The following is a 14,191-nucleotide window of genomic DNA, read 5'->3' as shown; positions in this document are numbered from 1 at the left end:
TATTGGTCCACAATATTAGCAAAGCCCTCAGTATTTTTACATTTTGCTGGCTCCTTGTTACTGCTTTGACCTTTCACTGAGAAGTTAAGGATGAATGTGATGGAAGAGGAGGAGAAATATTTATCAATGGAACCAGTGGTGAGTCACTCTGGTCAATATACCAGCACCTTCCTGTAGTTCCAAAATTATTACTGATCGCTTAGCCTGTGAGGGAAGCTATTAACACAGCTTTTAATATCCAAGCTATTAGTGTTTTTTGACCTTTTAGCTCCTAAATGTACACACACCTCTGGGTTTGTTTTACTCATCGATTAACAGCCTTGCCTGATTTAGGGCTGCAATCAATCAACAACACCTATGCCTGCCATCAATATGTAATATTAGTATAAAGAGTGTAAATTACATTCTACTTTGGGTACAACATGTTTTAAATTATATAACCTGAACAACAATTTTATTCATTGCCACGATATTATCCAAGCTTATGTAGTTATACTTTATTAGTTAGATTTACCAGGAATCAGAGATCATCACAGAAAGGTTCATCCAATAAATTTCAAAAGTGCACTTTCTGTCAGAGTTCATTCCATGCTTTTGCCATTCACCTCCCCCTCAGACAGTCTGATGTGTGGGTGTTCAAGGAGTTCTGACTAGACTGGACTGATCAGATCTCTGTTTTTGCCCGATTTCTGCAGCTCACACAGTGGAAGAAAAGAGAACCTCTATTATTGCCTGTTGGATAAAACAGCATGCCTCTTTGTCACTACAGGCATTATCAGGCTAAATGGAAAAACCTTTGGGTGTCTTTCCATTTTGAGCAGCATTGCAAAAATTCAGCTTAGTTGTAACTGTTGCAGACTGCAGATAGATAGATTTTCCAGCTCCCTCACTCATTATCATTATTAAAGCTGGATGTCCGAGATTATTCATTTCTACATTACAATAAAAAGACAAAACAAAAATGAATGAATGAGTGGTGATCTAAAAAGACACTTTGATCAACAGACATGCACAGCAACAAAACATGTTTTTGTCATTAGTTTAATAAAGGCTTGTGTGACTTGAATTAGTAAACATTTCATTTGAAATACTGTCATTTTTACTGCTTGTAACAAAGAACTCTTAGCCTGAAAAAGTGTATTTTAAAAGTAACTCGGGTAATTTAATTGTATATATATATGTATATATATATATATGTAAATTCTTTGTTTTCGTGTACGGCACTTTGTGTCAGCTCTTGCTGTTCTTAAAGCGCCTTATAAATAAAAGTATTATTATAATTATTATATTTTTCTATTGCTGTTGTAGTTACTACTATCGCCACTACTATAAGTTAAACGCCGACGTGCGCAGTGTAACGCTACGTCACACCCATTCACCAACGCTGCATTCGTTGTGGTCACGTGACCGGCTCGCTGTCTAATCACGTCGTAGAGCTGCCGTGACGTAGGAGATTCAAAGTTGGCAGCAACGTATCTGTCCATAGAGACTGTGGCACTGTTTTCATTTGCTGCTTAAGCTTCTGTAAAGCTTGTAAAAGTTACAAATATCCATGTTTCCATACGTGTAAAGAAAGTTTTCATTATCGGAATGGACGGAAAAGTCATCGGGCCGGGTCCATACAGGGCGACCAAGCTGGTGAGTCTGTTGGTAACGTTAACAAAGCACAGCCATTGTGTTCTAAAAAAAACTTTACCCCAACTTAGGTTTAGTTTTAACGATACAGTGTAAGCGTGTGTTTCTGTCATGTGTCTAGGTTCCGTCGTAGTTTATGCTTATGTTGATATTCTGTATTGACACACGAAGCAGGCGACAGCGGTAAAGTACTTTCAAATTTAGCCGAATAGTAAGTTTAAAGTAAAATACTTTAACAAGGCAAGTATGTGCTGTATTACTCAGAGAGCAGGATGAAACACTACATTTTGTCCTCAGCCCAGGAAGAAGGGAGATCGGCTAAATAAAACCACAGAAAGTTACGTTACTGTTGCGTTGCCTTGCCAACAAAAGCAACTTACATGTGGCCCTGCAGTGGGTGGACTTTAATGCTGGCTATTTTGTTGTTGCTGAGTGAGTTATGTACCTTTAGCAGTGTTTCTAATCACCCTGTTTATAAAAACGTGCTTGCATGTTTGCATTCAAAGTAAATGTTTAACAGCGTCTACATAATGATAATGTATTCACTGCCTTAATGCATCATGCTATATAACTACACATAGTAGGTATTCATACTTGACTTTCCTTTCAGCTCGACTAAAGTAGCTACTATCGTTATATTACAATCCCATGCTGCAGGGACATTCATGGTTTTAACTTTTATTATTAGACATTGTGACTAGTTTTTCTTAAGAACAGCCACACGTGCCACAAATATCAATAATGATGAGTCCAGTAAAACCATCATCATGCTTCTCTCAAGAGACACACAAACCAGTTTTCAGTGTTTTATTAAAGTAAAAAACATCCTAGCACATGCTTTTGTATTTGATATTTAGCGTGTATTGTTGAACAAAAAGGCAGATAAAATTAATTTATGCAAAAATAGAAGTTTTTATAAATTGCACAGCAGGTTTTAACTTTAACTCAGGGCTGCCAACTCATTTAACTCATTCGCCGTGAGTCGCTGTTCAGCCAGGTCATAAGTCCGACTTCTCACACTAAGAATCCCAACATAAATATGCATTTTGTATGTAGCTTACCACACGCTGACCTTTTAAGCACACAATGTTCCGCAAAGTCAGGTCAATGCTTCTGCTTTACGCTACCTCCCCAGCAGACTGCAGCATAAAACAGCACACTGCCTATCACAGTTTGGTAAAACATTGGCAGCATCTTCCATCAGACGTCTAAGGACCCAAGCTGCCTTAGGGGTGGTAGATAACAAGCAGGACAGTGGCCTTTGAGGATTGGAGTTGGGAACCACTCATTTACATGATGGGAGACCTGGCACTGGTCCCCGCGAGGAAGCCACTGTCCCCACAATGTGAGAGTGTAAGCGGGTTTTGGGTCTGATGTTAAAAAATCTAGAGAAATAAATATTTGTCTGTTTCTTTCGATTTGCTCATTGTTTTCATATATACTTGTGGTGGTCAGGACTGTGTAAAATGTGTTTTATAGTTGCGTGTGGGTAAGGCTGCTGGCGCCCTAACTCTGACCCCAAAACACATGATCTCACTCTGAACCTTTGGTGAAACCTGGCAGCCCAGCCTTAACTAAACAGCAGCATAGCAAGAAAAAACCTTTTGATGAAGCTAAAATCTGTTGATTTTGAGAGCTTATGCTGCTGCTTGTGCAGCCAGTGTAATGCAACCAGATGAGCTATTAGAGTGCCTAATTTTATTTTTACACATGTATCATACACATGCAGGACTTGCTGTGATACTGAAACACATGCAAACACATACACACATTGTTTCGGTCTTCAGCTTCCAATTTTTTATTTTCTTCCTTACTGGACGTTTTTCAGTCAAGGACATGTGTTGTAGTCTGTGGAGAGTGCTGGATTGGTCACCTTCATCATTATTCTGCTACATGCTTTGGGTTGCATGTTTAAAAACAAAACAAAAAAACAACAACAACAAAAAAAAACTCAAGTCTCAGAAAGTGCAGTTTTCTACATTTTGAATCCTGAATCCATTAAGCAGTTTCCACTGTTCAGGTTTTAAATTAAGATACCACTGGACCCTCTGGGTGATGGTTTGATAACAGTCTGCCAGTAACAGGCCACAGGTGATCATGTCCATTATATATCTTGTGCTTTGGTGTGTCTGCTTCATGTTTTTCTTTGAGAATGCTACAGCCTAACTCACATTTCTTAGTTTTCTGAGACATCCTGCAGCTGTGATTGACTACTAGGCGTAACTTGTGTCCAGCACAGCGACAGACCATTAGTGTATTTTTTTTAAGGATGCTTGCTGCAACCACAGCATAAGCACCATGATCATGTGCAGTTACAGTGATTTTGTTATTAGGATTCTAAGCCCCAGCTAACAACCAGCAGACAAAGCAAGTTTCATTTGACTGGGCACCACATTGTAATGTGAATCTTGGATACATGCAGCACCTAAAGACAAATAGTCTTTAATGGTATAGTGTGTTGCCAGTATGTACTTTGGAGTGCCCTGAAACTGTAGCAGCTAAATGTAATTCAATAATTGTTAACTTTTACTTAATCAATTATTTACTCATGCTTTTGCCAGTATAAAATGTCTGCTGTGAAAAAGGCTTAATCAGTGTCAACACAATCTCTACTGACAAGAAGTGTGCTCGGTGAAATTTGTCAGTGCTCTTGAGAAGCAAAAGCAGCCAAACAATCATTTTGATGTTTGCCTAAATTATCGATGTCAAATCAGATAGTTAAGATGCATGGCTTTTTTTTATTGCCTTATAGGCCATGTCCTGTTTTTTGGTTTCTGTCTAACTTGTATATCACATTCGATCCATGTGGTTTTGAACATAAGATGACAAAAAATAGCTTAAAGTTTACATGAATGCAGTAGTAAAGACAGAATTTGTCATATCAAAATCCCCAAAGTCATCACCCTCCAAAAACATACCCTAATAAAATCTGCTCAGAAAGCATTTAGACTGAGAAGCACATTGTGCACCATGTTGTGCATTGTTTCTTTTTTAGGCTCTACCCTCTCTTTTTCCCAGGGAATCTTCTGTGTTGCAATGACCTTCTGTAGCCTAATTCTGTCTGCCTGTCTCTCTCTCTCTGCTTTTATCTCTTCCATTCATTTTTTTCGTACCCATCTGTATACTTTTTGAAGTCTTATAATCCACAACCTCTGTCCCATCCAAAACACTATTAGGAGATAATGTTCTATTTGTTGTTATACATGCCTATGTTTTATGACAAGATGATAAGAGAGGGCATGTTTTGGTATGTTTTTAATAATACCATTCTCCATAATAGTGTTTGTTTTGGGTTATGCCACTGGAATACAATAATGTACATATACAAAATTAATATGGTTTAAACACTGTGTGATTTTATTCTATGAAATGAACAGCATGCACAGAATTTTGTATTAAAGAGGGCTGTGGAAATTAGCCTGTCACTCACAATATGTTGTGTGTGTTCCTTTTCTCTATAATTACAATAATGCCTTAAACAGCTTTCATGGAGACAGAAACTTGGTGAATGCATCAAATATTGTTTACTTGCCTTTCAAAGTGAAAATGTTTACAGTGCACTACACTGATTGCAAATAAACCCTCACAAAATTTTCTAGCAGTGACATATGAGTTTATTTGGTTTACCTCTTTGGTAATATCTTTTCATTCTACAACCTTTATCAGACTTCTCTTTTATTTCTCTCTGTTATGCAGTGGAATGAAACCATTAAACTCTTCCGGGGAGGTATGTCATTGAGAAGGCACTGGGCGCACTTCCGCTACTATGATAATAGTTTCACAGGATCTGAGGCTGTGGACTACCTTCACGATCTACTGAGGGGCAACTACAACTTTGGACCTGAGGTGACTCGCTACCAGACTCTGCAGCTGCTCAGGAAGTTCCTCAAGGCTCATGTCATTGAAGACATTAAAGGACGCCATGGGACAGAGGATTTTGAAGACAACAGCCATCTCTACAGGTATTTTTCTTGTCATTGTTTAATGTTATTCTTGTCACTTGACCCTCAACACTTTGGCTGAGCCCAGTGTTGTTGTCTCTCTCCAGGTTCCCCACACTGTCTCCCCTTAAGTCTTTTCCAACAAGGCCTCTGTTGAGAGACAGCAGTGACCTCCCCAGACTCATCCGCTGGGATGATTATGAGGAACTGGATCAGCAGGAAAACACTGCACCCCTGAGGTCTGCTGTCATGGTGAGAAAGTGATGATTTAGCCCCTGAATCAGCCCCTATTTTACTAATGTGAGCTCATTCTGCACTTGCTTAACTGGCGTGGTGTTTTTGTTCAAATTGCTACTGTGTGTGTGTGTGTGTGTGTATTGGATTACATTACAAGTTGAACTTTCTGGATGGTTTTTACACAGGGTTTTCTATGTTTCCATGTAAGTTAAAAGGATTTTCTTTTTCTGTATGTCCATTCCTGATTAGACTTCGGACTTATGGAATAAAAGGCACAGTGTAGCTATCGGAGATTTGCATGAATGCAAGCTCATACGCAGGAAGGAGATTACTCCAAAACAGGTGGACCACATCTGGAAATCAATGACAGTAGCACAGTATGTAACCATTTACATTACTTTTTAACAACATGTCCTGTGTTACTGTTGCTTGTAGTTTTTCTGTAGCTCTTTGGTTCTATCTCTGTTGTTTTAGTTTACAGAGAGTGCTGGGCCTAAAGTCACTGGATGGAGTGTTAAACACAACTCTTGTGAATGGGACACACATTGTGCACAATGTGTTCAGTGTTAATAAGACAGGCATAGTCATATTGGAGAACAAAGCCGGTATGATGCATTCATTCACAGAAGAACCTCTGCTTTGTTTCTTTGTTTCATCTTACAAGAATATTAAGATAAATCTGTTTCCTTTTACGCCTCCAGAGGATATGCCCTATTGGGTTGTATCGGCAATGAAATGCCTCGCCAACTGTGAGTATACTTTTTTTTTGTTTTTTCTTCTGTTGTTTCTTCTCTTTTTTTGTACTGACGTCATGTATGTCAATATTAAAAGTAAAAAAACGGCACCCACCAAGGATTTGGTTCAACATGTGCTTTGGGATTTCAGTAGATGCATGTACATGAACGACATACATAAAGCTTCTAAAATGACAATAATTTTATCTGTAGACTTATGCTAAAACCTAAGCGATAACTGGATGATAAGGTACCATATAGGCCTATCCCACTGTGGGAACTTACTGACCTGTAATTGAACTTGTACATGTTGTCCTGAGTTCTGCTGAACAGGGTTCAGGACCTCATGGATACAAGTTTAAGGAGCTAAATTTTTGAACCTAAATCAAGTTTTAGGTACATGCAGTGGGAGTTTGAATGCTCACAGGCCTGTTGATGGTGAAGGGCTCAAGGAGCGCTCTGTCATGATGGGTCAAACAACTGTCAAAACAGCTGTTAATTTTTACATTTAGATTTCACTTCTGTACACCTGGAAGGGCTTTTTAAAAAAGATCATTGAAGATCAAAAAATGGAGGAAACACAACATTTCCCACTGTTACATTTTTATTAATGTACATGTAAAGCACATCATTTATTTAAATGAACACTACATCTTTGTTTTGTGAAATACAGTTGAGGAGCACAGCAGAACCAAGCACCTTTTGCACTACAGGTTCACATTATGGAAAGCTCCAGGTCATAGTTCAGTAAGCTCCTGTGGTAGAAAACAGTAGTTTTCAGATAATGTGGTGTTTTTATTATTTCATTTCATTATTAACATATGAATGTTTAGGAGTTTTAAACAACTGTATTCCTGTGTGTCCATGATCAGTAAATCGATGCAAGTAGTGGTCAAAAAGCAAAAACTGTCATTTTTTTAGGATTTTCTGTTTTACTTATTCTTGATGGTATGGCCTTGTACCTTATCAACCTGATATTTCACTGTATTGTAATGTCTTTTTAATTGAAATAAAAAATTATCAGCAGATTAACCATTGTTGCAAATCTTGAATACCATTTTGCTTAAGTCTATGTATTTGACACTAACTGGGGTTAACTTATTTTATTTTATTGTCTAGCATTCCCTTTGAGAAGCACTAAATACTGATCTGGTCTTCTTTCTTAGGGCCTAATGGCAATGGAACCAAGCAGCCAGTGTACCCAGGTTTTGAGAGGGATGTTCTGAGAACAATAGCAGATTATTTTCAGAGACTTAGAGAACCCCTGCTGACCTTCCATCTCTATGAAGTTTTTGTCAACATTCTTAGTGAGTGTTTCACAATCTGCATCTATTACAAATATTTGTACACCACTACAGATGAAGATTTTGTTGTGTTAATCTTGCCTAGACCATAATCTTGCCCTGAAGAGCCAGTTCACTTCTCTTCATATCTTTGCAGGTCTGCTGCAGGAGCAGGAGGCAGCCACTGAGGCTCTTCAAGTCAGCTGCCTCTTACTGCCGCCACCCAACCGAAGACGCCTGCAGCTACTGCTCCGTCTCATAGCCAGGGTTTGCCAGAATCCCCACCTGCCTCCACTCAATGACACTATTGCTACACGCACACTGGTATGCATTCATTATTGCGTACCAATAATAAATATTGTACTATTTATCTGGTTTTCTGGGGTCATAGGTGACCAGGTTTGTTGGGAAGTCCAGCAAACGATTGCCACATAGTTCATATATATGATATTCCTGCAATGAATCTAACATTTTGAAAGCTTCTAAGATAAAATATCTTTGTTATGTTAAAGGCATACTGTTTACCATAGTTGTATTGCATTTTCTGAGGTGAACAGAGGCTCCAAGGGTATGGAAAAACATCATCGTGAGTGAAGCTATGGGAAAGGTTGTTTGTCTAGAATCCTTATTACCTGTTAAAAGTAAATGAAATTTCCTGGGATTTGGAGAGAACTCTCTTCCTTAAAAAAAAGCTTTGTTTAGCATATGGGGTGCTCTGAATCTGCACATCTGGCAGATTTGGATTTATTTAGAAATGAGCCCTTCAGTATGCATACTGTACACCAACTACATAATGCTTGCTACTTACTCCTATGTCGTACTAATTAACACATTACAGTTAACCATTGTCAGTTTCATTATATTTGAAGAACTGAGGTGCAGATTGACTGATTGAGAGATTATTTGGTTTGTTTGTATGAGTCGAATGCAAACAAAGATACTTAGTAGCTGCTATATTGAGAAAGTGTGACCTACCCTCAAATTTGATGTAAGTTTCATATTTGTCAGTGATAATTTTGTCCTTGTCTTATTTTTGTTGAGCTGTCTGTTTTTCTCATCTCTGCTTTTTTTAACCTAGTTTGGTATACTGTGGATAACATTGTTCAATAAAAATGAATAAATCATCATGTGGTCTACACCCCCAGTATTAGTGTAATTTCATGAATATAGTTAATGATGAGTGTTTCTGGAAATTAGTTTCTAATCCATCTCATGTTCTTCACGCCCAGATGGTACAGACGTTCTCTCACTGCGTTCTGGGCTCAGCAGATGACATGGATTTGGACGAGCTTCTATCCACCAAACTTGTGACCTTCATGATTGAGCACTACAACACCATCTTCCAAATGCCCTCCAAGTTGCATAGACAGGTTGAGGAGCACCTGTCCCACCTCAAAAGAGTTCAAGTCAGTACACTTTAACATTACAATCTAGAAACAATTAAGATCCCGCCCCTCTTACATCTCTCTCACTTGCATCCATTTTCTGCTGTTACTACTACTATTACTTATATTACCAACAACATTGTCATTGCAGCATCAAATGCTGTTTTGCACTGGGAGACACCATAACAGTTTTAGACAGTCAATAGGATTTTGATTTACTTTTAGTTCCCAGTACTTCAAGATAAATGTTTTTTTCCACCGTAACCCTAAATGTAGGAACATCGCCATTGTTAAAAAAGGGACATGACTTTTTTTCCCCTCCAGCATAGAATGTACAGACTTTTAACAGAAAACACTGTAGACTGCAGTTAACAGAATCTTTATAGAAGCAGTGGGATTATTTATTCATGGGAGGGGACAATTGTAATTAGCTGTGAACAAGGATGGCCCATTGTGACAATGCAACATCAGTGACCTAGTGTAACAGTTTTTTTTTTTTGCATTCATGGAGTAGAAACAGATCTGAGGGCATTTCCTATTCCTCTGTTCACAGTTGTTTTGTACAGATGTGTGCCAGCACAACAGAAAATGTGGAACATAGACTGAATTGATCGTCTGTGTTTTACACTGTTTGGCCTACAAATAAAGACCTGATTGATTTTTGAGTTCAACAGTGGATGTGTAAGCTTACACAACCCATGCTGTGAATGGGAGTTAAAACATGTTTTTTATATAAATAAATGCGACAGGTAAGATTTATTTTTTTTATAAACACCCCTGCAAACAGGACTCATTACTTATATTTACTAGCCATATTAATTATATTCATGAAACTGCTGTGGGGAACATGTAAGCATAACTAGCCTCCCTCTTAGATTGCATCTCACAAACCAACAAAATCTAGATGTAGATAGATGGATCCAAATATGAATTGTGGGATCATAATATTTCCTCAATTGGTCACAAGATAAGATGAGCTTTATTAATCCGAGCAGCGGGGAGATTCACTTGTTATGACAGCTCACAGAGATGAAATAATGTAGTAAATGAGGTAGAGATGTCGTGATTTGGATTCGTTCTTGAGGCACATCCAGTCAAATTTAAAGTATCAGTATGGGCTAAAGTAAAGCAAATTAAATGGAGTGAAGAGCTGGTTTACTGGAGTTGACCACTGTTCAGCGGTTGGGTCTGATTAACTATGTATATGAAGCTGGATTCTTATAGATGTTGACGCTCTGCCTCTTCTGCCTAGATCTTTGTGTTAGTGTGTGTCCAGCAGTTTGAAGGTTGTTTAGGTAAATGTAACTGTCAGATTGGCTTTGGTATTGTTGGATACTCAATGTTATACTGAAAACGGCAGGTATATTTTAATCCACTAATCCAAATGGAAATTCTTGTGTCTCCCATCAGATCAAATATGCTGGTTCAGATACAGACTTCAGTGCATCTCCAGCTTTTTGTAAACAGATCAGCAGGGTAGTATCTGAAGAGCAGAAGGTGATTGGTACCCAGACCCCGCTGCAAGAGTTGCTGGAGGGGCTGATTGCAGACAGAGAACTCCCTGCCAAGGACAAAAGGAAAAGACTTAAACAGGTATGTCTGCACTATCTGAAAAGGATACATGTTAAAATAGAAACTTCATCAAATATAAGAAATGTCTGTTTAAAGTCTTGATAGGCCTTGGGAATACATGAGATTTAGACTACTGTCGAATTGATTTATATATGTTTTTTTTTTTTTTTTTTTTATGTTCAACATGGCTGTTTTTGCTAAAAGCGACTTACACTCCGGTGCAACTTATAGCCCGGAAAATATGGTATATGTATGTAGCCTAACACCCTAACCAACACACCTAAATGTACCAACACACCTTAACAGTACCTCTTAAAGAGGTGAAAATATGCAGTATCGCACAAGAATATTCAGAATTTAAAGAAAAATATGAAAAAAATAGAAGTAGTGAAGATCTAACAATAATTATGTATAATACATACTGTAGATATTAATATTTTTCTCCTTTCAGTTCCAGAAGTCATACCCAGATGTGTACCACAATCGATTTCCCACCGAGGAAAGCAAATCTGCAGTAATACCTGATAAAACACCTAGACTCAAACCACATCTTATGTCCTTTAACCTCAAGAAACCTTTCCAGCCTTTTCAGAGAAGCTGGAGTTTTAGAGCATGATCTACCACTGTTGTCACATCTGCTGATGCAAACACAGGCTGCATACACATCTAAATCTCAGTGTCATGAGACAGGGAGCAATGTGGCTATAATGGTGCTTTGGCTGCAATTTTGGCACTGTAATTAATCACTACAACTATTTAGAAATAATAAATTGGACTTAGCACTGTTAAATTAAGACAATAATGTAAAGGATCAGTTTGCCCAATTATATATTTATGGGTGGGGGCTGATCCTTTAAAAATTACATTTCTACTTATTGTGTTCCTAGAAAACTTATATAGGAAACAATGATCTACTAACATTAGGATCCACTCTTTCTTTAAGTGAACTCTGATAGTTGTTCTAAAATTGTGTATTTGGTACATTTTTCCACTAAAATACTGTATGTTGGTCTTATAAGATGGTCTTATAACCAGTATTTCCTGTAGCACAAAAAATTTTAAAAGTATTAATGGGTCAGTAGACTTTAGCATTTTAGGTTTTGAAATGTTAAGGATCGAAGTGCACCATGCTCTAAAACATATTGATGTATATTAAATTGTATTTCTTCATGATTTCAAAAGCCACAGCACTGGTACTAATTGGCCTTCAAAGTGATGTAATTTCACGAGCTCGAATCTTGTCATTGCTAAGCTGCATTTCCTTTTCATGATCACTTTTTATTCTGGAATAGTTGTTTTATTGCTGTATATGTAAATACATGTTGTTTCTCAGTTACTTAATGGCAGTGAACATATGGGTTTGTCTAGAGAAGGAAGACTATATCATGTTAGGTAAATTAGGCATGCTTCAACTGGTAATTGCTTTAGTAAGAACAAACAAACTATGACGAATGAGGAGAAAATCTAAAAGATATTGGTGAAAAATCCTGTAAAATTATGAACATGGTTTTTATAATACCCCAATCTAAGACCAAGGCTCCAAATGAACATTTCCCTTTTTTTAATCTGCTATAAATTGTCACACCCATTTCTCTCTAAACCCTCCTCATACTTGACGGGTCTTACTGTATATGCACTCTTTAAACAACTCATTTCAGGTTTGTACTTCATGTTGGTTTTATTCTGAATATAAGAACTATTTTCTTGAATGGTACATATTTTAGTGCCCAATGGCTAATACTCTACCACACTTTCAATGTTTTTGTATGTCTTTCTGTTAGCTGCTGTTTCGTCATTGTTTTTCACTTAATATGAGATTTAAAATTGCTGTAATTTTTAAATAATGAATTTCCCATATTTCTGTATAAATTATCATGAATGGTTTTGTACAAATGTAATGCTGGAATAACTGTTACACTTGAACTGCTGCTCTGTGCTGAAAATATTGACAGGATAAAGAGAATTCATGTTGATGCTCATTTTCCTATAAAATCTGTAACTGGAAATGTACTAATGTTGTCCTAAGTTAATTTGAAAATAGATTGTATTTACATAACAGTTTAAATTAATAAGTTTAATCAACTTTTAGCCCATTATGGGATTGGTACTTGTAATACTTTTCCTTTAATGTACCCTGTCCTTTCTTTTTCCTTGCTGTATGCACACATGACAAGCTTTTAACTCATGGCAAAAGTTCTGTATAACAGAGATTACATGAAGCTACAGGGTGGAGGTTTAGTGAAATGTTTAGTTGCCACAAGGAGGAGAAATGCTTTTGTGTGACACAGCTAGAGTTGCAAATCAGCAGCTGACACCTGCATGATTTCACAAGGAAACATCCCACCCATGCCTGGGTGGAATGGAAACTCATTCACTATCCCACACTTCAGCACCACCAATATGATGATTTGTGAGCTGAAAGCCATTAGTACATTTTGAAAAAAATTGAAAATGTCATTCCCCTTATAGTGCTCAGGCATACATTGCTATTTGCTACAGTGCCTTTTTGATAAAGGCTCTTGGGGACAACAGATACTGTAGGTCTGAAATAGAGACTGTATGTATTGAAAATTTATAAAAGATACTGCCATGTGTTCGTATCTGACTAACCTCTGTGGTTCATATTCCTCGTGGTACAGTCTGGAGAACCATACAGTACTTTCTGCTTAAGCATCTACAGCCAGCCCTGCGGCTATGTGAGGCTGTAGGTACAACAGTGCTTTAATCTACATGCTAATGAGAAAATTGCATATGCATAATGGCTTTTTAAACTTCTGAGTGCTGAATGTGAAATTTATGTCATTAATTTGAAACAGACTTTTGATAACAATGCACCAGATGAGACCCAGAGTTTACAAGACTGATCAGTACATTACGGTTCTTAAGAAATTCATCCCTATTCCATTCCTCGTTATTGCTAATAATACTAATACAGTATATCATATAAACAATAATATCATACAATATAAACATTACAGACAAATAATGGAGATGCAAATTTAACAGAGACCCCAGTTATAAAATCGCCCATTTTAAAAAGATATTGAGTCACTGTACCTATAATTGAGCTATTATCTAATGATTGCAGATTCCAGTTAAAGTGACAGAGGCCAATGACTCTCTGGAAGTCATCTGTTATTAATGATGTGGTAATGTAGTATGAAAAATCAGTGAAATTATTGTGAAACTCTAATGAAGGGTGGTGAGGAGAGGCCTGTGGTCATTGTGCTTTAGGTATTATCAGTGCATTAATATTCAGCCTGTGTGCCTGAAGATAGTACAGTAAATGTTCCATTCAGGCTAATTGGGAATCACTGATGTCTTAGCAGTGGAAAGGGAATTAACTTTGTCATAGGGGACCTTTTCAGCCTTTGAAGTCACAGGCCCAAAACATGTCCAGAATA

General features: G+C 37.5%; 1 protein-coding gene across 1 annotated transcript; it reads left to right on the top strand.

The window, feature by feature from the left end:
- The first annotated feature begins 1,452 nt into the window (after window positions 1-1,452).
- On the top strand, window positions 1,453-12,812 carry LOC113122183 (DEP domain-containing protein 1B). The gene is made up of 11 exons (XM_026293301.1): window positions 1,453-1,638; window positions 5,332-5,597; window positions 5,684-5,828; window positions 6,063-6,190; window positions 6,288-6,418; window positions 6,515-6,562; window positions 7,714-7,854; window positions 7,988-8,154; window positions 9,060-9,236; window positions 10,626-10,808; window positions 11,239-12,812. The coding sequence occupies exons 1-11, from the start codon at window positions 1,591-1,593 to the stop codon at window positions 11,401-11,403; spliced, it is 1,599 nt and encodes a 532-aa protein (XP_026149086.1). The 5' UTR covers window positions 1,453-1,590; the 3' UTR covers window positions 11,404-12,812.
- Window positions 12,813-14,191: the final 1,379 nt, after the last annotated feature.

This window comes from Mastacembelus armatus, chromosome 16 (genome assembly GCF_900324485.2).
Source record: "Mastacembelus armatus chromosome 16, fMasArm1.2, whole genome shotgun sequence".
Taxonomy (NCBI): Eukaryota; Metazoa; Chordata; class Actinopteri; order Synbranchiformes; family Mastacembelidae; genus Mastacembelus; species Mastacembelus armatus.
Note: the sequence above shows the minus strand (reverse complement) of the source record. Positions and strands in the feature narration are given on the sequence as shown.

Excerpts from the sequence above, each read along its gene's own strand:
- LOC113122183 (XM_026293301.1), top strand. The coding sequence starts at position 1,591 with ATGGACGGAAAAGTCATCGGGCCGGGTCCATACAGGGCGACCAAGCTG. Across the intron at positions 5,829-6,062 it reads CCCTGAGGTCTGCTGTCATG|ACTTCGGACTTATGGAATAA; the intron begins GTGAGAAAGTGA and ends ATTCCTGATTAG. Across the intron at positions 7,855-7,987 it reads AGTTTTTGTCAACATTCTTA|GTCTGCTGCAGGAGCAGGAG; the intron begins GTGAGTGTTTCA and ends ATATCTTTGCAG.